The 23,271-nt window shown below is 43.1% G+C and overlaps 2 protein-coding genes across 2 annotated transcripts; both read left to right on the plus strand.

Annotated features, from left to right (window-relative positions):
• Positions 1-3,560: 3,560 nt before the first annotated feature.
• On the plus strand, positions 3,561-4,982 carry LOC147436272 (BURP domain-containing protein 3-like). Its single transcript, XM_086488126.1, has one exon. The coding sequence runs from the start codon at positions 3,662-3,664 to the stop codon at positions 4,736-4,738; it is 1,077 nt and encodes a 358-aa protein (XP_086344252.1). The 5' UTR covers positions 3,561-3,661; the 3' UTR covers positions 4,739-4,982.
• A 15,129-nt stretch (positions 4,983-20,111) lies between these two features.
• On the plus strand, positions 20,112-21,289 carry LOC147436273 (BURP domain-containing protein 3-like). The gene has a single exon (XM_086487843.1). The coding sequence runs from the start codon at positions 20,213-20,215 to the stop codon at positions 21,287-21,289; it is 1,077 nt and encodes a 358-aa protein (XP_086343969.1). The 5' UTR covers positions 20,112-20,212.
• The last annotated feature ends 1,982 nt before the right edge of the window (positions 21,290-23,271 follow it).

Consider the following 23,271-nt stretch of genomic DNA (forward strand, 5'->3'; position numbering starts at 1 on the left):
GTACCAAGGGAGAAAAAGCTAGAAAAAGCTAGAAGTACCAAGTGCCCTTTTAGTAGGGGATGAGAGAAAAACACACACACACACACTCTAGCAAGCTCCCTTTACACAAAGGGAATAGGGGACACATGTTTAGTCCCTAGCCCAATTGCCCCCAAGGTGCATTCAAATCCTATTGGATGGCCATAGAGGTGGACCAATAAGAATTAGGCTAGAGTACATTTAGTTTAATTCATTTAATAACATTTTATAAATGAACCAATAGAAATTAAGCTTTCGAGAAGACTATTGGACAGTCTTCGAAGGGGTCGAATGAGCATTCAGCAGCCTAATGGCCTACACGATTCCTATTGGCCAGAAGACTAAGGGGTTCAATGAGAGTTTAATTGCATTATTTAAATAATTAAATCTCTCACAAAAGGGGAAAGGGGGACACATGTCACAAGGCTATCACTTATGATTCCTAATTATCATTGGCTAAGCTTTGCAGGGTCCAATAGGATGACAACATGAGTAAAAAGCAAGAGGGGTCGACCAAGAGAGAGAGGGGGATGATTTTGGCAAGACATTAACACATACACACTCACATTGTCTCATGTGTGGAGTAAAGCAGACTATCTCCTTCTCAAGCTTTCATGGAAAGCTCATCATCTACTCCAAGCTTGTGAGAAGGGAGGCCTCCACCACCAACTCTTGGCTTTGTGATGCAAATCCAACCAAGAGCCAAGCTCCAATGCATGCTCATCTCCTTTACCATGCTAATTACTAATCTATGCTAAGCTATTATGAGTAATTATGTGAGGAGACATACTTCTTTCTCGTAAGAATACTCCTTCCTTCTCTTGATCTACTCTCCTACCCCGCTAGCTCTCACCATCTTCAAAGGTGTGTGAGGTCTTGGGTCTGAGACCGTGAGGGAATTGATGTTGTGTTTTACAAGTGTGAGCTTGGTGCTTGAATCTTCCATCTTCATTGCACCAACAAGTTATTGAAGGAACACAAAGCATTGTATTGTATTCTACTCATAGTTTCAGGTGATTGAACTCTGCAATAGTCTGTGTCGAGTCCATTGTCAGTGGTTCAGGTTTGAGAGGGGGGGGGGGGGGGGGGGGGGGGGGGGGGTTGTTGTGGATTCAAGCGCTTTGTTTGGTGTCTAGCCTGTGGGAACACCTCTTCATACATGCAGAGGTTTAGTGGAGATTGCATGAGTCAAGGAGTGTTCGATATCACTCCAGAAGGTTATATATATATATGTAAAGACATTTTAATACAATAGCATACAACGTTATTTTCCGTGCAATATCGACTCTCTCTCTCTCTCTCTCTCTCTCTTTCTCGTTTTCTCTGCAAGCTTGCTTGCCATGGATTCTGCACGCCCCCATCCTTCCTAACACAGGCACATCAATTAATTGTTCTATTCTCTCTATTTTCAAGTATTATCTATGCCAAACTAGCTAGGTGTAAATTTCTATGTTACTTTCTCCGATGAAGTACTCTCTCTCTATGCTCATTTGGAACTTATTCTTATTGGAATGCTCATATGTTATTATTTTCCGCTACACACCAGTTACTAGTGCATTAAATGTCACACCCTTAGTGGAGGTGCCGTTTTTTCTTCCTAGTTTGAATTTGACATCTACCACTAGGTCCAACGTTTGCTTCCATTTAAAATAACCTATTCAAGAAAGCATGGAACAATGAATACATATCTAAAGTGACAAAAACAATACTCACGTATTATCAAACAAAGGATTCTATGTTTGCCCAATACTCTAGTATAAGACAATAGACCCTTGCTTAGCGTGGAACATATCAAATATCAAGAACCAATACTAGCCCCTAAGTGAGATTCTTGGCTCCATCAAATCATTTATAAAGAAGCATGAGGGAGCAAGAAACATGTAAATTACATGTGTTGCTCAAATAATAACAATCTCAAGTGACTGCAACTTTGTTTCTAAATGTCCGCAGGTATTAGCTACTAGCCACACTCAACCCACAATTCAAAGAGGTGAACACTAGTGACTCAGGAGCCTTAGGCGAGCTTATAAGGAAAGAAGATCGTCCCTAAACTAAGGACCTTCTTCCCAAAAGGGCCCTCCTAGCCAACATGATAAATCATATTGATAGCTATGGAGATTTGAGAGAGAGAGAGAGAGAGAGAGAGAGAGACACAGATACACACACATACACACACAGGAGAGAGAAGAGAAGAGTAAGCCTTTTGAGAGTAATTAGCCTTGCTTTATTGCTTGCACACATATCTTTTCTATAGAAAAAATCTATATTTTGTAGCCCCTTTTGCTCCTTTTCCTTTTTATATGGTCTCATTAGAACTCTTCAATTCATCCCATTTTAGACCTTTCCTTTAGTTCGTTACTCCTTCATCGGGCATGTTGAAGCCCCATTTCTCCTTTCTAAGGCCACCTTCTAACATTGGCCCTTGCTGTCTTCTTATTTTATTTGTTTATAATGGCCAATTCTAAAGAGTGAAAATCATCCAAGTAGACAAAAATTCACTTAAAGTTTCATGATAGTTTCAAAGGCTACAGGCTTTGTTTTTCTGAGATTTTCATCAACTTTTATTGTTCAAAATGACATAAGATTGCACACAACATCAAGGGCATGAATACATTTAAGTCATGGGGAAAATGAGCCTGTTATGTATAACAATAAAATCGATCATAAACAATTTCTCTTTTACTAGTATACACATTCCCCCATGTGCTTGCACATGGTTTGCATTGAAAACTTGAAGTTTGAAATGGTGTCCACTACCCAACCATGGAGAAATTAGTACATTGCAAAAAGTCATTAACTTTCGAATTCTGAAAATTTAATGGTATCTAATTATTATATTATAGCTCTTTTTATAGCCTTATTTGCATCAAAGTGCACCTAGAACAACTAGTGTTTTGACATCTTCTTGTTGTGAGGATTTTGCTTTGTATGGTGGCAACATCATGCTCATCCAAGGTTGTCTCTAGCTCATGCACTCTTTGAGCGGCGACACATGGAAGAAACTATGGGTTTCCCGGAAAGTTTTTGCATTGTGCAAGAGCCATCGAGTGGTACAGGAGCTTCGAGTTTCTCTCGTGATCCATATCTGAAAGCTTTGGATTATTAATTTTTTGCATCGTAATATAAACTTGTTTGTTTGGAAAAGTAAAGAATCTATTAAAAGGAAAGAAAAGTACAAGAGCCCAAGGGATTGAGGAAAGTGAGAGATAAAAGTTTGAACTTTGACGACATCTCCAATGACATCACTGTATTTTTGCACCGAGCAAGCCAAAAACATCTCCAACGAGGCGAGAGGGTTCGGGCCTCTCTCTCTCTCTCTCTCTCTCTCTCTCTCTCTCTCTCTGTGTGTGTGTGTGTGTGTCTCGCAATTAGCGACGCCTGCTGCCGTATTCGAGTAGGAAGCTACAGACTCTTCACAAGCTAGCGCTGGCCTCGAGAGAATCTTTAATCCAACTAATCTATACACATACTAACTAATATTACAGGTACTGCAGATACAAGCTGGCCTCGAGAGAATCGGCCGGAGGAGGAAGAATCTTTGTCGTCTGTGGCACTCCATAGTATATATACGTCCTTCATAATTCGGAGCAGCAGCGCACAGTTGTCAGTATCTTAGCAAATCATTAGTGCATACAGAATTAAAATGGCGGCCTCCAAGCGTGCCCTGCTCATGCTCCTGTCATGTGCCGCCGCATTGATGTTGCAGGGAGCAATATTATTATTCGCCTCACCCGCAGCGGCACTAGCACAAGGACGTGATCCGCCCGGCATACTGCTGTCCTCGGGCCTAGCGGCGCTGAAGTCCCCTCTCTCCACAGACCAGGTGGCTACCTACACGCAGCAGCTCGCCTCCTCCGGCCGCTTCACCAATACTGACGAGTTCTGCAGCCAGGCCCACATCCTGTGCGGCGCCACAGCCTCCTCCCTCGCCTTCAACAGCTGCACGCGCATGTCCAGGCGCCGCAGGCTACTGGACGACACCATCCTCCAATGCCGTAGCAAGCATGCGGCGGAAGCCGTGACCACCCTGGAGCTCTTCTTCACCCGCTTCAGCGATATGCAGCCGGGCAATACGATCACAGTCTCCGAGCCCGAGTTGTTAGGGTCGCGCCTCTCCACCTCCAGGTCCTTCCTGCCCAAGCCCATCTCCGACCTGCTCCCCATGTCCGTCAACAAGCTTCCCAGCATGCTCAGCACACTGGACATCGCGTCCACCTCCGACATGGCCACCGCCATGGCCACCAACTTGCAAATGTGCACGGACAAGGATCCCAAGGGATTCAATGATCGCACCTGCTCGTTTTCCCTGGAGGACCTCACCTCCTTCGTTACCAGCAGGCTGGGCACCAGCACTCCCAAGTCCATGGAGTTCTTCTACGACGCCACCATCGTGGACCAGCCGCTCACCATACTGAGCCTGGACCTGGTCAGCCCCGCTGGCACCAAGCAGTACTCCTGCCACACCATGTCCTTCGCCTTCACGGCGCAGTACTGCCACAACCTGCCTAGCACCAATATCTACAAGATGTCGGCCAGTGTCACCGACAAGGCGTCAGGCAAGATCACCACCTACGACAACCTCGGCGTTTCCTGCCACCTGGACACCAGCGGCTTCAGTCCCAACCACCCGGCCATGCGCAAGCTCAACATCAAGCCCGGCCAGGGCGAGGTCTGCCACCTCCTTGTCAACGCTGTCGTCTACGCCGCGCCTAGCTCATAATTATACAATTATATAATAGCTAACTATCACACAAATATAGTGAACAAGTGAAACTGTGAAAGTATATATGGCTCCAATAAAGTCAAGCGGATAAACAGTTTTACTTTACTCTTTATTACCTCCATGTTGTTTTAGATGTCTACACTAGAAGGTCTTTTCCCAAGTGTCTCTCACTCATTTTGAGCTACTGCTCTGGTTGGTGCTGTTAAGGGCATGCTAGTAGCTCATGGTGGTTGTCGTTAGTGGAAAGCTCAACATCAAGCCCGGCCACGGCGAGGTCTGCCACCTCCTTGTCAACACTGTCGTCTACGCCGCGCCTAGCTCATAATTACTATCACACAAATATAGTGAACAAGTGAAACTGTGAAAGTATATATGGCTCTAATAAAGTCAGCCGATAAGCAGTTTTACTTTACTCTTTATTACCTCCATGTTGTTTTAGATGTCTCTCACTCATTTTGAGCATGTTAAGGGCATGCTAGTAGTTCATGGTGGTTGTCGTTAGTGGAAATGCTTCATAGACTTCTTGTGACTGGTTTTGTGCATAATCAGGTAATCGTATGTGTGTGATAACAATGAATAAGCTAGTTTAATGGCTCCAATAAAGTCAAGGCTATAAACATTTTTACTTTACTCTTCTTGTCATCTAGCACCAAATTACTTCCACGTGTTGTTCTATATGTACAAAAAGTTTGGGGAGAAAAGGTCTTTTCCCAAGTGTCTCTCAATCATTTTGATCTACTACTCTAGTTCTTGCTAAGCTAGGTGCAGTTGAGGGCATGGAACCATGCCATAGCTAATGATCGTTGTCGTTAGTGGAAATGCTTCAAAGAATTCTTGTGATTCACTACGTGCATAATGACGTAATAGTATGTGTGTGATAACAATGAACGAGCTCTCTCCTTTGTACCCTCAAACATATTTTCAATTTAATCATATGCCAAAGTTCTCCTAAGATGAGCTCCAAGAAACATGTGAACAATTCGAACAGAGATCCACGAGCTACCCTCTCATTAAATGACACATCCCCCTTAGAAGGGATCAATGGTACATGATGCTTGACAATCCTACGCCGTGGAATTGAGAAGGAGAGGAGAAGGTGGGTGGCTTGGGGTCTTGATCTCACAACCTTCCTTTTGGGAGGTCGATGACTTACCAACCCACAATCACATACGATTTAATAGTCCCTAACCTAGATTATAAGGAGGTTTAACACTGTTTTAATGTTTGAGACTTTGGTCAAACGTGAGCTAACCTCTACACATGAAAGGTAGCTCTTAGGCCCAAAAGTATACTTTAATTAATTGGTTAAGTGTCTTGCTCATGTCCATACTTGTGCTAAAAATAGCCGATGATAGTTTCAAAGCGTGGAGAATTGTTTTTGAGATTCTCAACAACTTTTATTGTTCCAAATGATGTAAGATGGCACACAACAGTAGGGGCATGAATACATTCAAGCTATGTGAGAAAATCTACCTGCTATGTGTAACAATTAACTTATCATGAAGAATTTTCACTTTAACTAGTATGTGAATTCCCCCATGTGCTTCAAACCGTTTTTCATATGTGCATTTGTGCATTAAAATGTTTTGCATTGAAAACTTGAAGTTTGAAATGGTGTCTACTTCCCAACCATGGAGAAAATAGTGCATTGCAAAAATTAACGTTTGAATTTTGAAAATTTAACGGTATATAATCATTATAAAGAACAATGTCTAGGACCATCACAAACACACCAAAGAATACATCACTCAAAAAAGAAGGATAACACATACAAACTAGTATCAGATCGAAAAGAGTTGTGAAGTTGCTAACCCAAAGAGAACATAGCCATGCCACGAGGCAACATGGGGTAGGAAGGGGAGAATGCTAGCTACACTACAAGAGGCTATTCATATTAGCGACGCTCACACAGCGACGCTCAAAAAAAAAATTCTCGGCGTCGCTTTGAGCGTCGCAAATTTCTTTGTAAATTTGCGACGCTCATAGCGACGCCGACTGGGCTAAAAGAACAAGAGAGAGCGCCCAAAAACTCAGATCTCAGATCTGAGTTTTTCGGCGCCCTCAAGCAAGGAGCAGGTAACGCTCTCCCTCTCTCTCTCTCTCTCTCTCTCTCTTTCTTCTACACACACACACACACACACGAGGAGAGGAAGGAGAGCCAGGTATGCTCCTTCCCTCTCCTCACTCTCATGTTCCTTTCCCCTCTTTCTCTCTCCCTCTCTCTCTCTTTCACACACACACATACACACACACATAGTGTTTTTGAGAGAGAGAGAGAGAGAGAGAGAGTACAAATATAAACAAAAACACACACACACATACATAAACAAAGAATGCACACACACATTGAGAGAGGAAAAGAGAGAGAGAGCATGCATAAACAAAAAGCGCACACATTGAAAGAGGAAAAGAGAGAGAGAGAACATGCATAAACAAAAAACGCACACATTGAGAGAGGAAAAGAGAGAGAAAACATGTATAAACAAAAAAACGCACACACATTGAGAGAGAAATAGAGAGAAACTAATTTAACGTCGTAGGAAACTAATTAAAATTAAAAGACCTAAAGATCTAGCTGACGAGGAGTTGAACTCAAGACCTATTATTCAAGAGGGAAATGGCATAACCAATCTATCATACTTGGCATGGGTGATAGAAAGGTTATACCATTTATCTCTTTTTATTGGCACACACATCCACACACGCGCACACACACAAGAAGAAGAGAGTTATAACGTCGTAGGAAACTATCCTAAAAGACGTTAAAGATTAGGTTAGATGTAGACTTACGTTAAATTAGATTAGATTTAGGTTTATTTTTAATTAGATTTACGTTTATTTATGCTAGATTTAGATTTACGTTATATTAGATTAGATTTAGGTCTCCATAGACTGCGATGCCTGCATGAAACGGGTGAAGAAAGCCCTCAATGGAATATAGGGTATTGCTGCCTTCACTCATGGTGGGCTCCGTCGATCCAAAAGTACTGGTGAAATGTCTTCAGAAGATAGGGAAGAAGGTGGATCTTCAGGGCGGCAAGAGTCACTACATCCCCGACACAATGACCATCTAGACAACCTCTAGTCATTCAACAGCAACTTCAAAGTTAGTAACAAGAGTAAGAACGGTCTAAAGGGCCAATTGTTGTCGTCAGATGTGGATGGAGATGAGGCAGCATCACCGCCGGAAGTTAACTCCCACATCTTTAGTGATGAGAATGCCAACTCTTGCCAAGTTATGTGAAAAATTATGTGTTAAATCAGTTTTAAGGTTCTTATAATCCCTGTTAGTTTAGTTCTTTGTTTTTAATATAGCATAATTTACGTTAGATTTAGATTTATGTTATATTAGATTAGACTTAGGTTTATTTAGGTTTATTTAGGTTTACCCACACACACACACACACACACACACACACACACACACACACACACAAGAAGAAGAGAGTTTTAACGTCGTAGGAAACTATCCCAAAAGACGTTAAAGATTAGGTTAGATGTAGACTTACGTTAAATTAGATTTAGGTTTATTTTTAGTTAGATTTACGTTTATTTAGATTTACGCTTATTTACGTTAGATCGAGTCCACGCAAGAATTACTTACGGTTTAGGGTTTAGAGTTAGACGAATAGTGAAAAGATCTACTGTGAAAAGATGTTAAGATGCTGTGAAGTGCTACAGCTAGAGAAGAGGCAAAGGGGTTTTGTCCACTACATGCAATATCATGTAGATGTGGGTCTGTAGATTTCTTGTACCCACAAATATAGGTATTGACCAATAAAGATTAGATTATAACCCGGTGGTTCTGATCTCCGTGCACCTCTAGACCGAGGTGTGCGGGGATTGGACATGACTAGAGAATGTGAGGTAAAGAGAGAGAGAGAGAGAGAGAGAGAGAGAGAGAGAGAGAGAGAAAGAGATAAGGCGAAGAATGCCAATAGAATATTAAATTTGTTGTCCAAGTTATAAGATTTTTATCCTCATTATGAGTAGTGACGAGGATGTGGGACCGTCCAACCGAAACACCTATCTCTCAACGAGGGTCTTATGTCCTTGTAATCAATGCAAGCATGCTGTGCGACGGACAAGACGTGTTTCTTTGCAGCACGTTCGCGAATTTGGCGAGTTCGATCCATCTATTATAGATCGAGTTGTTGCCAATTATAACTCGTCGGACTCTGACGCTGGCCAACAAGCAGCAATCTTGCAACCCAATAGACGTGTTCGCAGGGCGCTTTGGTCAAGCAGCATATGTGAGGCCACAAGATGTAGCCTCTGACAGCTCGGGGGATGATCATGCAGAGCATATTCCCAACGAGGCAATGTTTGAGCCCGAGATTGATGAAATGATCGAGACGATCATGGATTCAGAAAGGCTTATCTATGATGATATGAAAAGTGAAGCCGATACGCCATTGTATAATGGAGCACGTATGTCTAGATTGAAAGCACTCCTGGTTCTTCTCAACATGCAGGCAAAGTTTGGATGGAGAGACACTAGCGTCACAGCGCTTTTCAGGTGATCTATTACAATTAGTTTACTTTAATAAAACTCTAAATGTATAATGATCTGATAGATTTTTACACGACTGTATCGTATTTTTATGTTGTGTAGATTGCTTGAAGAGCACATACTGCCAGCTGACAATGTGATGCCAGATTCCCGAGATGAAGCAAGAAAGATTTTGCAAAACTTGGGGATGGATTACAATTCTATCCACGCTTGTCCTAATGACTGCATTCTTTTCAGAGGGGAGGGGAATACATAGACATGGAGAAGTGTCCGAAATGTGATTCCAAAAGATATCGAGTAGATTTGCACGGGACAAAAATTCCACAAAAGGTTTTGCGACATTTTCCTCTGCTTCCTCGCATCAAGCATTTCTTCGAATGTAAGTCCATGGCCGTCCTAGCATCATGGCATGAGGAGAATAAATCTTCGGATGGTGTGCTACGAATTCCTGCAGATTGCGCAGCCTGGAAACATATAGATGGAACATGGTCGGATTTTGCCAGGGAAGCTCGAAATTTGCGCTTAGGCCTGGCTATGGATGGCGTAAATCCATCGGGTCAAAGATCAACATCTTACAGTGTATGGCTCGTTGTCATCGTCAACTACAACATTCCCCCGTGGTTGACTACGAAGAAGGGGCACCTATGGCTAAGCTTGATTGTGCCAGGGCGATATAAAGTGGGGAATATGGATGTGTATCTTCGTCCACTATTGGAAGAGCTACAACAATTGTGGATTGGCATAGAGGTGGTGGATATGAGCCGACACACAGGACGACGGAATGCTTTGATCATAGGCATTCTAATGTGGACCATGCATGACTATCCTGGGCTAACAGAATGCTCGGGTGATCTATTGACACTCCTCACTCAGACACTGTAAATCTTGTTTTTTCCCATAGTTGATCTATTATCATGTGTATACATGCAGGGCTTCAAACAAGCAGATACAGAGCATGTGTCACATGTGGACCTAGACTGAATGCACGTAGGGCGCCCTCACTGAAGAAGCAAATCTACGAAGGTCATCAAGCGTATCTTCCAGAGAATCATGTGTTACGCGACGGCTTTTTGGGAAGAGAGCCACCAAGGATGTCTGCACAAGCATGGTTAGAGCAGAAGGAGACGTGCGATGACGGATTGCCTCCAGGGATGAAGAGACTATCTCTATGGTACGAGTTACCATACTGGCCCCGACTCATGATCAATCACTTGCTCGATCCAATGCACATATTCAAGAATGTGGGTAATCTACTATGGGACCATCTGACCGGTAAGAAAGATACTTTGGGAGCCAGAGTTGACCTCAGAAATGTGGATCGTATGGAGCAATATTGGCCGCAAACAGCGTCTGATGGATCGATAAAACTCCCTAAAGCACCATGGATTTTCACAGGAGCCCAAGAACGCAAAGTAAAAGAGACCATTCGATCTTTGCAGACCCCCACTGGCGTAATGCACTCGCTCTGAACGTGTTTTACTAAAGAAGGAAATCTTACCGGTTTGAAGTCACACGATTGGCATAAAATGTGTCAGGTACGTTCATAGTGGACTTTAATATCATTGCATAAAATGTGGACTTTAATATCATTGCTGCACATACTTTATAGTTTATTTTACCGGTTGCCATTGAGGGATGTTTGTCTCTCGACATCCGTAACACAATCTACAAACTTGCAAAGCTGGTGCAATGGATCTCACAAAAGGAGATCAACGTAGACTCCATACCATTTGCCAAACTAAATGCTGCGGAGCTTGTGTGCATGTTTGAGAAACATTTTCCTACTACCATGCTAACCATTCAGGTGCATCTTCTTATTCACATAGTTGATGAGGTGGAAATAGCTGGCACAGTTCATTCCAGATGGATGTTCTTCTTAGAACGTTTCATGAAAACGCTTAAGGGATATGTGCGTCAAAAGGCACGTCCGGAGGGTAGCATGGCAGAAGGTTGGTTGGTATCAGAGTCCCTAGTGTACATTGGAGAGTGGCTAGACGGATTTGATAAAGCCCGGGACACGCTATGGCGAACCATAGATGATGAGCGCATATCTGGGATTGTCATGTGCAATCTCGGTGTTGAGAAGAAGATGACGGAAGATCTAGAGGCTAAAATCAACCGATATTGCATGCTTCACAATCCAGTGATGCAAAAGTGGATTTCACAATATGAGGATGCAAAGCAAGAGCGACAAAGGACACGAATCGAGTGGAGACGGGGAAGACGACCACGGATGCACTATCTGACGGTTCTGGAGAGCCTACCAACCTTCATGAACTTAAGATGGTTGCACAACCAATTGAAAAGCGCACAACAATGCGGTGACGAAGTGACTGAGGAAGAGTGGGAGTACTCTCGGGGTTGCGCGACCAAGGTAAGTTTGCAATGTACGACTAGCTAGTGACTTTATTTCTAAACGTTTGAACGGCCACTCATAATCTTTGTTCGTTGTAGTATAAGTCATACACAGCAGCATGGTGTAAAGGTCGCGATTTTAGGGTGGAACGAATCGACAAAAAGCGTTTTACTCAAGATTGTGGAATCATGGCAAAATTTGAACAGTCTAGTCGACAACGTTCCTCTGATGCAGATCCTGTGGTGGCGGAACTCACTTATTTCGGCACGCTGCAAGAGATTTTGAGGATCGATTACAGAGGATTTTTTGTCGACTTGTTCGACGTGCAATGGTTCAAGATAATCATGGAGGGTCGCAACGCTACTGTGCGTAGAGGAGAGTCTGGTTTTCTTGAGGTGGATTCTACTAAGAAATGGACTGACCTAAGAGACACTTTCGTACTACCCGAGCATTGTGAACAAGTAAGTATGTAAATAGTTAGCATCCCCCTTTTACAAGTTATGTGCTTGAAAGCTCTCATGTAAGTTATGTGGATCCGGCAGGTAATATTTCATCCTACAAAGTCTACATCAAACTGGTGGTACATCATAGAGGTAGCCCCTCGTAGTGCAAGGACGTATGAAGGCTACCATGTGCCAATCACAACGGCATCAATGGAGGAGATCAGAGAAGATGCTCAATCAGAAGCCGCTGCGTGGTTCCAGACGAGCATCAAGATGCTACTACTCTATATGGGGTGCATGCAGAGGAGCTACAAAATGAAAAAGAGGATATGTGTTTAGACGGAGAGCTCTATATAGATATAGGAAGTTATGCTGAGTTATGCGAGGATGAGAGAGAAATCTCTTAAAGCCACAAATATTGTATTTGAACAATTTTGTTCCGTGTTGTAAAAGCTTTGGCTCTCTAAGTACCTTCCATGGTGTATAACGCTCTTTTCTACTCGCGCTCACATCTTTTGATTGAAAATTCTAAGTTTTCGACTTGCCTCTTCTATCACTCAATTCATTGCGTCATTGTATTTATATGCGTCATTACGTCATTGTATTTAATGGTCTTTGCGTCATTGTCTACTCTATTCATTCAATATTAAGTTTAAATATTCGTGTGTTTAATGCAGGTATGGATGATGAGGAGTTTCTTTCTTCTTTGTCACCGTAGCAGAGACAGTGGTACGTGGAGCGTCATCGCTCTGGCGCATCATCACGCATTCCTACTCCATCCGCATCTCCCTCTATTTCGGAGCATTCAGCGCGCTCCGACGCTCTAGTGGTGGCGGTGGCGGTTGTTGTGGGGATTCCGCCACCGATGCCTCCACACCGCCTCGTGTTCGACGAGGCTCTTTACCCTCCCCTTCTTTGCCCGCCCCCACACCAGCCATAGCATCGCCATCTACGCCAGGTTTTGCACGGCTGACTGTTCCTAGCAGCTACACACCTCTACCTACTCCGCCAGGAGCCACCCCACTCGATACTCCTCGCTTCGGGGCCAAGACGCCGGTGGAGACACCTGACGGCCGTACCCCCATCGACACGCCGCTAGAGACCCCTGCCGGGACACCCAGGTTCACGCGTCACCAGCCAGAGGGCTTGCCTTACTCCGTCGACTTCAGCGGCTGCATTATCATGGATGATGACGGCAAGAAGGTGATCTCGCGCATGCGTGGTCTTTGCTCTCAGTTGTTTAGACACTACATACTAAACAAATGGAGTGAAGTACCAAGTGATTTAAAAAACAGAGTCATCAGCATACTTCATGATGAGTTTCCCGTTCCAACACGGGATCAACGCTTCAATGAAGACCTGATGAAGATTTGAATGCGCGAATACTACAAACACAAGCGTTCCGAAGTGCAAAAACCAATCAAGCATGGGTGGAACAGGCCAGATTGGCTGGCCAAAGAAGATTGGAAGAATGCGAAGAAAGCAGCGCGCGAGAATCCCGACAAGTGGAAGCAACAAAAGGATGTAGCCAGAGCGCGAGTAGAGGCAGGGAGCTCGCACCACTTGGGGAGCGGTGGATGGCCGGCATCATTTGAGGCCGATTTTGTAAGTGTTTTCGCATTGCTCTTTATGTTCGATAGTTTAGGGTTTATGAGTTTTTTATTTCTAACATAATGAAATCTTTGTATGTTTTGACAGTGGTCGATGACAGGACATGATCCCACACCGTACGAGTGCGAGTACGCAGGCAGGAAGGGCTTAAACGCCCTGATGGACATTCTCAGTTCTCGCAGCGGCATGGTTAGTATTAGGGTTTACTCTTTTCTATTTTTTGTATTGTTTTATAAATGTCGTTATATGTTTATACTTACTGAAAGCTGTCTTATTGTCTTTTTTTGCAGAATCCGACAGATACGCCGCTTGAACGGGATGAGACGTCTGACTAGACGACGTCAGTTTAGCCATAGCTAGATAGCATTAGTTTAGGGTTTCTCATAGCTTATGTATCATGAGACGGATTTTATACGTCTTTTTGAACCATGTATATTATTACATTTGTCACCGCAGTTCATTTTGCCAATCAATTCTTTATGCCTATGATGTTGTACAATTGTCATTATTACATTTGCCAATCAATTCATTTTGCCTATGATGTGTACAATTGTCAATTTTACGCTTGTCAATTTTGCAAACAATGCGTCTTGTGGGTGACTATTTTGGGTCTATTATCTACCCTTGCACTTTTTTTAAAAAGTGAATCAAGTACAATATGGTTGATGGGTGGCAGGGCATTCAATGCCCTGTCACCAAAAAAAAATTCTCTCGGGCGTCACTATAACCGTCGCTATTTATGGCTCTGTAGCGTCGCTATGAGCATCGCTATAGACTTCTGTGTAAACGTCGCTATATGCGTCGCTATAACCGTCGCTATATAGCGACGCATATAGCGACGCTCTCGTAGCGATGCTATTAGCGACGGTTTTAGCGACACCGGGGGTTATAAAAACCCAGTGTATTTCCATCGCTAACAGCGTCACAAGAGCACACAACCTCTTGTAGTGCTATTAAGCTAACATATGCCACTAAAAGCGAGATCTCATTGTTTAGTTTTATGGATGCTCGTATTGATTAGATCGGAGTCAATGTCTTTGAGCTTGTAATTCATTTACCCATGGCACTTGCTTCCCAAACTTTAGGAAGCCATATTGTCTAGGGGCCCTGATTTTGCCGATTGGCATAAAGAAATAAGGTCATTTTTTTGTAAATTGAATACCTAATTTTTGGATAATGAATTGAGAACTCTGTACTTCTATATATCTATGCGATTTCTCTGCTTGTATTTCCCTCATGCAAATTCTAGTAATGAATTGAGGACTCATCATGCTTAATTATACTTCTATCTACCTACGTGATTTCTCTGCTTGTATCTCCCTCGTGAAAAGTTAGTTTTGAGACCAACGAGAGTGCATTGCGTTTCCAAGTAAAAGCTCTACATATAAATGTAAGTCACCCACCATATTTCTGTGCTTTGGTGTGGCCCTTCACATACTATTTTTAGTCACAAATGGAAGGTTGACATGTGTCCCAAAATGGTGGGTATGGCAGAGGGTTTAAAAGATTCCAAGAGGAGTTTTCTCTGGAAAGATATGAACGTCCATTTTATTTATGGAATGGAGAAACCACTAGCTGTTTTGAAGGGCCATCATAGCTTTATTAAAGTGAGTGTGAATGTAATTCAAATTTGGCCATTGGATGGTGATGGGATCAAGGGTTGAGGTCCAAGATCCTCAGTCCAAGAGAGGGGACAATCTGCACCCTTGGATCTTTGCTTAGATCAAGGAACCTTGTGAAAAGGCTCTTTTCTCTTGAAGGGTTGACTCCCAACCCTTGGATATTTGCTTAGATCAAGAGCTCTCAATCACAGGAGCCCTCCCACATGCCCCCACTTGCTTCTAGATCCCCCCAATATCTATATTTTATTTAAAAGTCCATCATGGCTTGTCATTATTCCCCTTTACCTTTCCATGTAATGATTGATGTGTGTGCATTCTTTGTTTATGCATGTGCTCTCTCTCTCTCTCTCTCTCTCAAAAACACAATGTGTGTGTGTGTGTGTGTGTGTGTGTGAGAGAGAGAGAGTGAGAGAGAGAGAGAGAGAGAGAAGGAGAGAGAAAGAGGGGAAGGGAACATGAGAGTGAGGAGAGAGAAGGAGCATACCTGGCTCTCCTTCCTCTCCTCATGTGTGTGTGTGTGTGTGTGGAGAGGAAAGAGAGAGAGAGGGAGAGCGCGCGTTACCTTGCTTGCTTGAGCGCGTGCCGAAAACTTAGCTCTGAGATCTGAGTTTTCGGACGCTCTCGGTTCTTTTTTGTAGCCGTGATGGCGTCGCTATAAGCGTCGCTATGAGCGTCACTAAGTTACTTGTAATTTAGCGACGCCCATAGCGAGGCCTATAGCGACGCCGTGGTTTTTCACATTTGAGCGTCGCACTCCTAGCGTCGTTACTATTAAGTACCTCTTGTAGTGTGCTTCTCGTAGAAAGTGACATCCTGTAGTTTTGATTTTGTTTTTTCATGTTGCTTTTTTATGTTAGTCATTTGTCAATAATTGTACGGGTTATAGACACTGCCACACATTAGTGTAAAGACCACCCTTTTATATTTGGTTCTGAGTTCTTGTTTGTCTCACAGTGATAGTTGCTTGAGGAAAGTTGTCATAATAACTAATATCTATTCCTCCTAAATGATTTCTCATGTTAAACTGATCATTTAATATGGGGAAGTACCAAGGGAGAAAAAGCTAGAATATTGGTTAAGCTGGCAGACCGGTCACAATAGGGATCCACAGGAGTGAAAATAGGGATCCAAAGGGGGGGGCCATTTGCAAAAGAGCAATGTGCACCAATGGGCTTCAAAGACCCTAAGGTTCAGCCCATTAAGACTTCCAGATTGCTAAGGTTCCAAAATTCAAAGGTTATGTTCAATGGTCAAACTCTAGGTAATTGGATGCTTGTGGGAAGACTCAAAAGTCTTCCCACATCCCTATCTTGGAGGGGGCATGCACTTTTAGTAGGGGATGAGAGAGAAACACACACACACACACACACACACACACTCTAGCAAGCTCCCTTTACACAAAGGGAATAGGGGACACATGTCAAGTCCCTAGCCCAGTTGCCCCCAAGGCGCATTCAAATCCTATTGGATGGCCATAGAGGTGGACCAATAAGAATTAGGCTAGAGTACATTTAGTTTAATTCATTTAAAAACATTTTATAAATGAACCAATAGAAATTAAGCTTTCGAGAAGACTATTGGACAGTCTTCGAAGGGGTCGAATGAGCATTCAGCAGCCTAATGGCCTGCACGATTCCTATTGGCCAGAAGACGAAGGGGTTCAATGAGAGTTTAATTGCATTATTTAAATAATTAAAGCTCTCACAAAAGGGGAAAGGGGGACACATGTCACAAGGCTATCACTTATGATTCCTAATTATCATTGGCTAAGCTTTGCAGGGTCCAATAGGATGACAACATGAGTAAAAAGCAAGAGGGGTCGACCAAGAGAGAGAGCGGGATGATTTTGGCAAGACATTAACACATACACACTCACACTGTCTCATGTGTGGAGTAAAGCAGACTATCTCCTTCTCAAGCTTTAATGGAAAGCTCATCATCTACTCCAAGCTTGTGAGAAGGGAGGCCTCCACCACCAACTCTTGGCTTTGTGATGCAAATCCAACCAAGAGCCAAGCTCCAATGCATGCTCATCTCCTTTACCATGCTAATTACTAATCTATGCTAAGCTATTATGAGTAATTATGTGAGGAGACATACTTCTTTCTCGTAAGAATACTCCTTCCTTCTCTTGATCTACTCTCCTACCCCGCTAGCTCTCACCATCTTCAAAGGTGTGTGAGGTCTTGGGTCTGAGACCGTGAGGGAATTGATGTTGTGTTTTACAAGTGTGAGCTTGGTGCTTGAATCTTCCATCTTCATTGCACCAACAAGTTATTGAAGGAACACAAAGCATTGTATTGTATTCTACTCATAGTTTCAGGTGATTGAACTCTGCAATAGTCTGTGTCGAGTCCATTGTCAGTGGTTCAGGTTTGAGAGGGGGGGGGGGGGGTTGTTGCGGATTCAAGCGCTTTGTTTTGTGTCTAGCCTGTGGGAACACCTCTTCATACATGCAGAGGTTTAGTGGAGATTGCATGAGTCAAGGAGTGTTCGATATCACTCCAGAAGGTTATATATATATATGTAAAGACATTTTAATACAATAGCATACAACGTTATTTTTCGTGCAATATCGACTCTCTCTCTCTCTCTCTTTCTCGTTTTCTCTGCAAGCTTGCTTTCCATGGATTCTGCACGCCACCATCCTTCCTAACACAGGCACATCAATTAATTGTTCTATTCTCTCTGTTTTCAAGTATTATCTATGCCAAACTAGCTAGGTGTAAATTTCTATGTTACTTTCTCCGATGAAGTACTCTCTCTCTATGCTCATTTGGAACTTATTCTTATTGGAATGCTCATATGTTATTATTTTCCGCTACACACCAGTTATTAGTGCATTAAATGTCACACCCTTAGTGGAGGTGCCGTTTTTTCTTCCTAGTTTGAATTTGACATCTACCACTAGGTCCAACGTTTGCTTCCATTTAAAATAACCTATTCAAGAAAGCATGGAACAATGAATACATATCTAAAGTGACAAAAACAATACTCACGTATTATCAAACAAAGGATTCTATGTTTGCCCAATACTCTAGTATAAGACAATAGACCCTTGCTTAGCGTGGAACATATCAAATATCAAGAACCAATACTAGCCCCTAAGCGAGATTCTTGGCTCCATCAAATCATTTATAAAGAAGCATGAGGGAGCAAGAAACATGTAAATTGCATGTGTTGCTCTAATAATAACAATCTCAAGTGACTGCAACTTTGTTTCTAAATGTCCGCAGGTATTAGCTACTAACCACACTCAACCCACAATTCAAAGAGGTGAACACTAGTGACTCAGGAGCCTTAGGCGAGCTTATAAGGAAAGAAGATCGTCCCTAAACTAAGGACCTTCTTCCCAAAAGGGCCCTCCTAGCCAACATGATAAATCATATGGATAGCTATGGAGATTTGAGAGAGAGAGAGAGAGAGAGACACACATACACACACAGGAGAGAGAAGAGAAGAGTAAGCCTTTTGAGAGTAATTAGCCTTGCTTTATTGCTTGCACACATATCTTTTCTATAGAAAAAATCTACATTTTTTAGCCCCTTTTGCTCCTTTTCCTTTTTATATGGTCTCATTAGAACTCTTCAATTCATCCCATTTTAGACCTTTCCTTTAGTTCGTTACTCCTTCCTCAGGCATGTTGAAGCCCCATTTCTCCTTTCTAAGGCCACCTTCTAACATTGGCCCTTGCTGTCTTCTTATTTTATTTGTTTATAATGGCCAATTCTAAAGAGTGAAAATCATCCAAGTAGACAAAAATTCACTTAAAGTTTCATGATAGTTTCAAAGGCTGCAGGCTTTGTTTTTCTGAGATTTTCATCAACTTTTATTGTTCAAAATGACATAAGATTGCACACAACATCAAGGGCATGAATACATTTAAGTCATGGGGAAAATGAGCCTGTTATGTATAACAATAAAATCGATCATAAACAATTTCTCTTTTACTAGTATACACATTCCCCCATGTGCTTGCACATGGTTTGCATTGAAAACTTGAAGTTTGAAATGGTGTCCACTACCCAACCATGGAGAAATTAGTACATTGCAAAAAGTCATTAACTTTTGAATTCTGAAAATTTAATGGTATCTAATTATTATATTATAGCTCTTTTTATAGCCTTATTTGCATCAAAGTGTACCTAGAACAACTAGTGTTTTGACATCTTCTTGTTGTGAGGATTTTGCTTTGTATGGTGGCAACATCATGCTCATCCAAGGTTGTCTCTAGCTCATGCACTCTTTGAGCGGCGACACATGGAAGAAACTATGGGTTTCCCGGAAAACTTTTGCATTGTGCAAGAGCCATCGAGTGGTACAGGAGCTTCGAGTTTCTCTCGTGATCCATATCTGAAAGCTTTGGATTATTAATTTTTTGCATCGTAATTTAAACTTGTTTGTTTGGAAAAGTAAAGAATCTATTAAAAGGAAAGAAAAGTACAAGAGCCCAAGGGATTTAGAAAAGGGAGAGATAAAAGTTTGAACTTTGACGACATCTCCAATGACATCACTGTATTTTTGCACCGAGCAAGCCAAAAACATCTCCAACGAGGCGAGAGGGTTCGGGCTCTCTCTCTCTCTCTCTCTCTCTCTCTCTCTCTCTCTCTCTCTCTCTCTCTCTGTGTGTGTGTGTGTGTGTGTCTCGCAATTAGCGACGCCTGCTGCCGTATTCGAGTAGGAAGCTACAGACTCTTCACAAGCTAGCGCTGGCCTCGAGAGAATCTTTAATCCAACTAATCTATACACATACTAACTAATATTACAGGTACTGCAGATACAAGCTGGCCTCGAGAGAATCGGCCGGAGGAGGAAGAATCTTTGTCGTCTGTGGCACTCCATAGTATATATACGTCCTTCATAATTCGGAGCAGCAGCGCACAGTTGTCAGTATCTTAGCAAATCATTAGTGCATACAGAATTAAAATGGCGGCCTCCAAGCGTGCCCTGCTCATGCTCCTGTCATGTGCCGCCGCATTGATGTTGCAGGGAGCAATATTATTATTCGCCTCACCCGCAGCGGCACTAGCACAAGGACGTGATCCGCCCGGCATACTGCTGTCCTCGGGCCTAGCGGCGCTGAAGTCCCCTCTCTCCACAGACCAGGTGGCTACCTACACGCAGCAGCTCGCCTCCTCCGGCCGCTTCACCAATACTGACGAGTTCTGCAGCCAGGCCCACATCCTGTGCGGCGCCACAGCCTCCTCCCTCGCCTTCAACAGCTGCACGCGCATGTCCAGGCGCCGCAGGCTACTGGACGACACCATCCTCCAATGCCGTAGCAAGCATGCGGCGGAAGCCGTGACCACCCTGGAGCTCTTCTTCACCCGCTTCAGCGATATGCAGCCGGGCAATACGATCACAGTCTCCGAGCCCGAGTTGTTAGGGTCGCGCCTCTCCACCTCCAGGTCCTTCCTGCCCAAGCCCATCTCCGACCTGCTCCCCATGTCCGTCAACAAGCTTCCCAGCATGCTCAGCACACTGGACATCGCGTCCACCTCCGACATGGCCACCGCCATGGCCACCAACTTGCAAATGTGCACGGACAAGGATCCCAAGGGATTCAATGATCGCACCTGCTCGTTTTCCCTGGAGGACCTCACCTCCTTCGTTACCAGCAGGCTGGGCACCAGCACTCCCAAGTCCATGGAGTTCTTCTACGACGCCACCATCGTGGACCAGCCGCTCACCATACTGAGCCTGGACCTGGTCAGCCCCGCTGGCACCAAGCAGTACTCCTGCCACACCATGTCCTTCGCCTTCACGGCGCAGTACTGCCACAACCTGCCTAGCACCAATATCTACAAGATGTCGGCCAGTGTCACCGACAAGGCGTCAGGCAAGATCACCACCTACGACAACCTCGGCGTTTCCTGCCACCTGGACACCAGCGGCTTCAGTCCCAACCACCCGGCCATGCGCAAGCTCAACATCAAGCCCGGCCAGGGCGAGGTCTGCCACCTCCTTGTCAACGCTGTCGTCTACGCCGCGCCTAGCTCATAATTATACAATTATATAATAGCTAACTATCACACAAATATAGTGAACAAGTGAAACTGTGAAAGTATATATGGCTCCAATAAAGTCAAGCGGATAAACAGTTTTAATTTACTCTTTATTGCCTCCATGTTGTTTTAGATGTCTACACTAGAAGGTCTTTTCCCAAGTGTCTCTCACTCATTTTGAGCTAGTGCTCTGGTTGGTGCTGTTAAGGGCATGCTAGTAGCTCATGGTGGTTGTCGTTAGTGGAAAGCTCAACATCAAGCCCGAACAGGGCGAGGTTTGCCACCTCCTTGTCAACACTGTCGTCTACGCCGCGCCTAGCTCATAATTACTATCACACAAATATAGTGAACAAGTGAAACTGTGAAAGTATATATGGCTCTAATAAAGTCAGCTGATAAGCAGTTTGACTTTACTCTTTATTACCTCCATGTTGTTTTAGATGTCTCTCACTCATTTTGAGCATGTTAAGGGCATGCTAGTAGCTCATGGTGGTTGTCGTTAGTGGAAATGCTTCATAGACTTCTTGTGACTGGTTTTGTGCATAATCAGGTAATCGTATGTGTGTGATAACAATGAATGAGCTAGTTTAATGGCTCCAATAAAGTCAAGGCTATAAACATTTTTACTTTACTCTTCTTGTCATCTAGCACCAAATTACTTTCCACCTGTTGTTCTATATGTACAAAAAGTTTGGGGAGAAAAGGTCTTTTCCCAAGTGTCTCTCAATCATTTTGATCTACTACTCTAGTTCTTGCTAAGCTAGGTGCAGTTGAGGGCATGGAACCATGCCATAGCTAATGATCGTTGTCGTTAGTGGAAATGCTTCAAAGAATTCTTGTGATTCACTACGTGCATAATGACGTAATAGTATGTGTGTGATAACAATGAACGAGCTCTCTCCTTTGTACCCTCAAACATATTTTCAATTTAATCATATGCCAAAGTTCTCCTAAGATGAGCTCCAAGAAACATGTGAACAATTCGAACAGAGATCCACGAGCTACCCTCTCATTAAATGACACATCCCCCTTAGAAGGGATCAATGGTACATGATGCTTGACAATCCTACGCCGTGGAATTGAGAAGGAGAGGAGAAGGTGGGTGGCTTGGGGTCTTGATCTCACAACCTTCCTTTTGGGAGGTCGATGACTTACCAACCCACAATCACATACGATTTAATAGTCCCTAACCTAGATTATAAGGAGGTTTAACACTGTTTTAATGTTTGAGACTTTGGTCAAACGTGAGCTAACCTCTACACATGAAAGGTAGCTCTTAGGCCCAAAAGTATACTTTAACTAATTGGTTAAGTGTCTTGCTCATGTCCATACTTGTGCTAAAAATAGCCGATGATAGTTTCAAAGCGTGGAGAATTGTTTTTGAGATTCTCAACAACTTTTATTGTTCCAAATGATGTAAGATGGCACACAACAGTAGGGGCATGAATACATTCAAGCTATGTGAGAAAATCTACCTGCTATGTGTAACAATTAACTTATCATGAAGAATTTTCACTTTAACTAGTATGTGAATTCCCCCATGTGCTTCAAACCGTTTTTCATATGTGCATTTGTGCATTAAAATGTTTTGCATTGAAAACTTGAAGTTTGAAATGGTGTCTACTTCCCAACCATGGAGAAAATAGTGCATTGCAAAAATTAACGTTTGAATTTTGAAAATTTAATGGTATTTAATCATTATAAAGAACAATGTCTAGGACCATCACAAACACACCAAAGAATACATCACTCAAAAAAGAAGGATAACACATACAAACTAGTATCAGATCGAAAAGAGTTGTGAAGTTGCTAACCCAAAGAGAACATAGCCATGCCACGAGGCAATATGGGGTAGAAAGGGGAGAATGCTAGCTACACTACAAGAGGCTATTCATATTAGCGACGCTCACACAGCGACGCTCAAAAAAAAAATTCCCGGCGTCGCTATGAGCGTCGCAAATTTCTTTGTAAATTTGCGAC

This window comes from Adiantum capillus-veneris, chromosome 18, assembly GCF_014529385.1.
Source record: "Adiantum capillus-veneris isolate H3 chromosome 18, ASM1452938v2, whole genome shotgun sequence".
Taxonomy (NCBI): Eukaryota; Viridiplantae; Streptophyta; class Polypodiopsida; order Polypodiales; family Pteridaceae; genus Adiantum; species Adiantum capillus-veneris.

Excerpts from the sequence above, each read along its gene's own strand:
- LOC147436272 (XM_086488126.1), top strand. The coding sequence starts at position 3,662 with ATGGCGGCCTCCAAGCGTGCCCTGCTCATGCTCCTGTCATGTGCCGCC.
- LOC147436273 (XM_086487843.1), top strand. The coding sequence starts at position 20,213 with ATGGCGGCCTCCAAGCGTGCCCTGCTCATGCTCCTGTCATGTGCCGCC.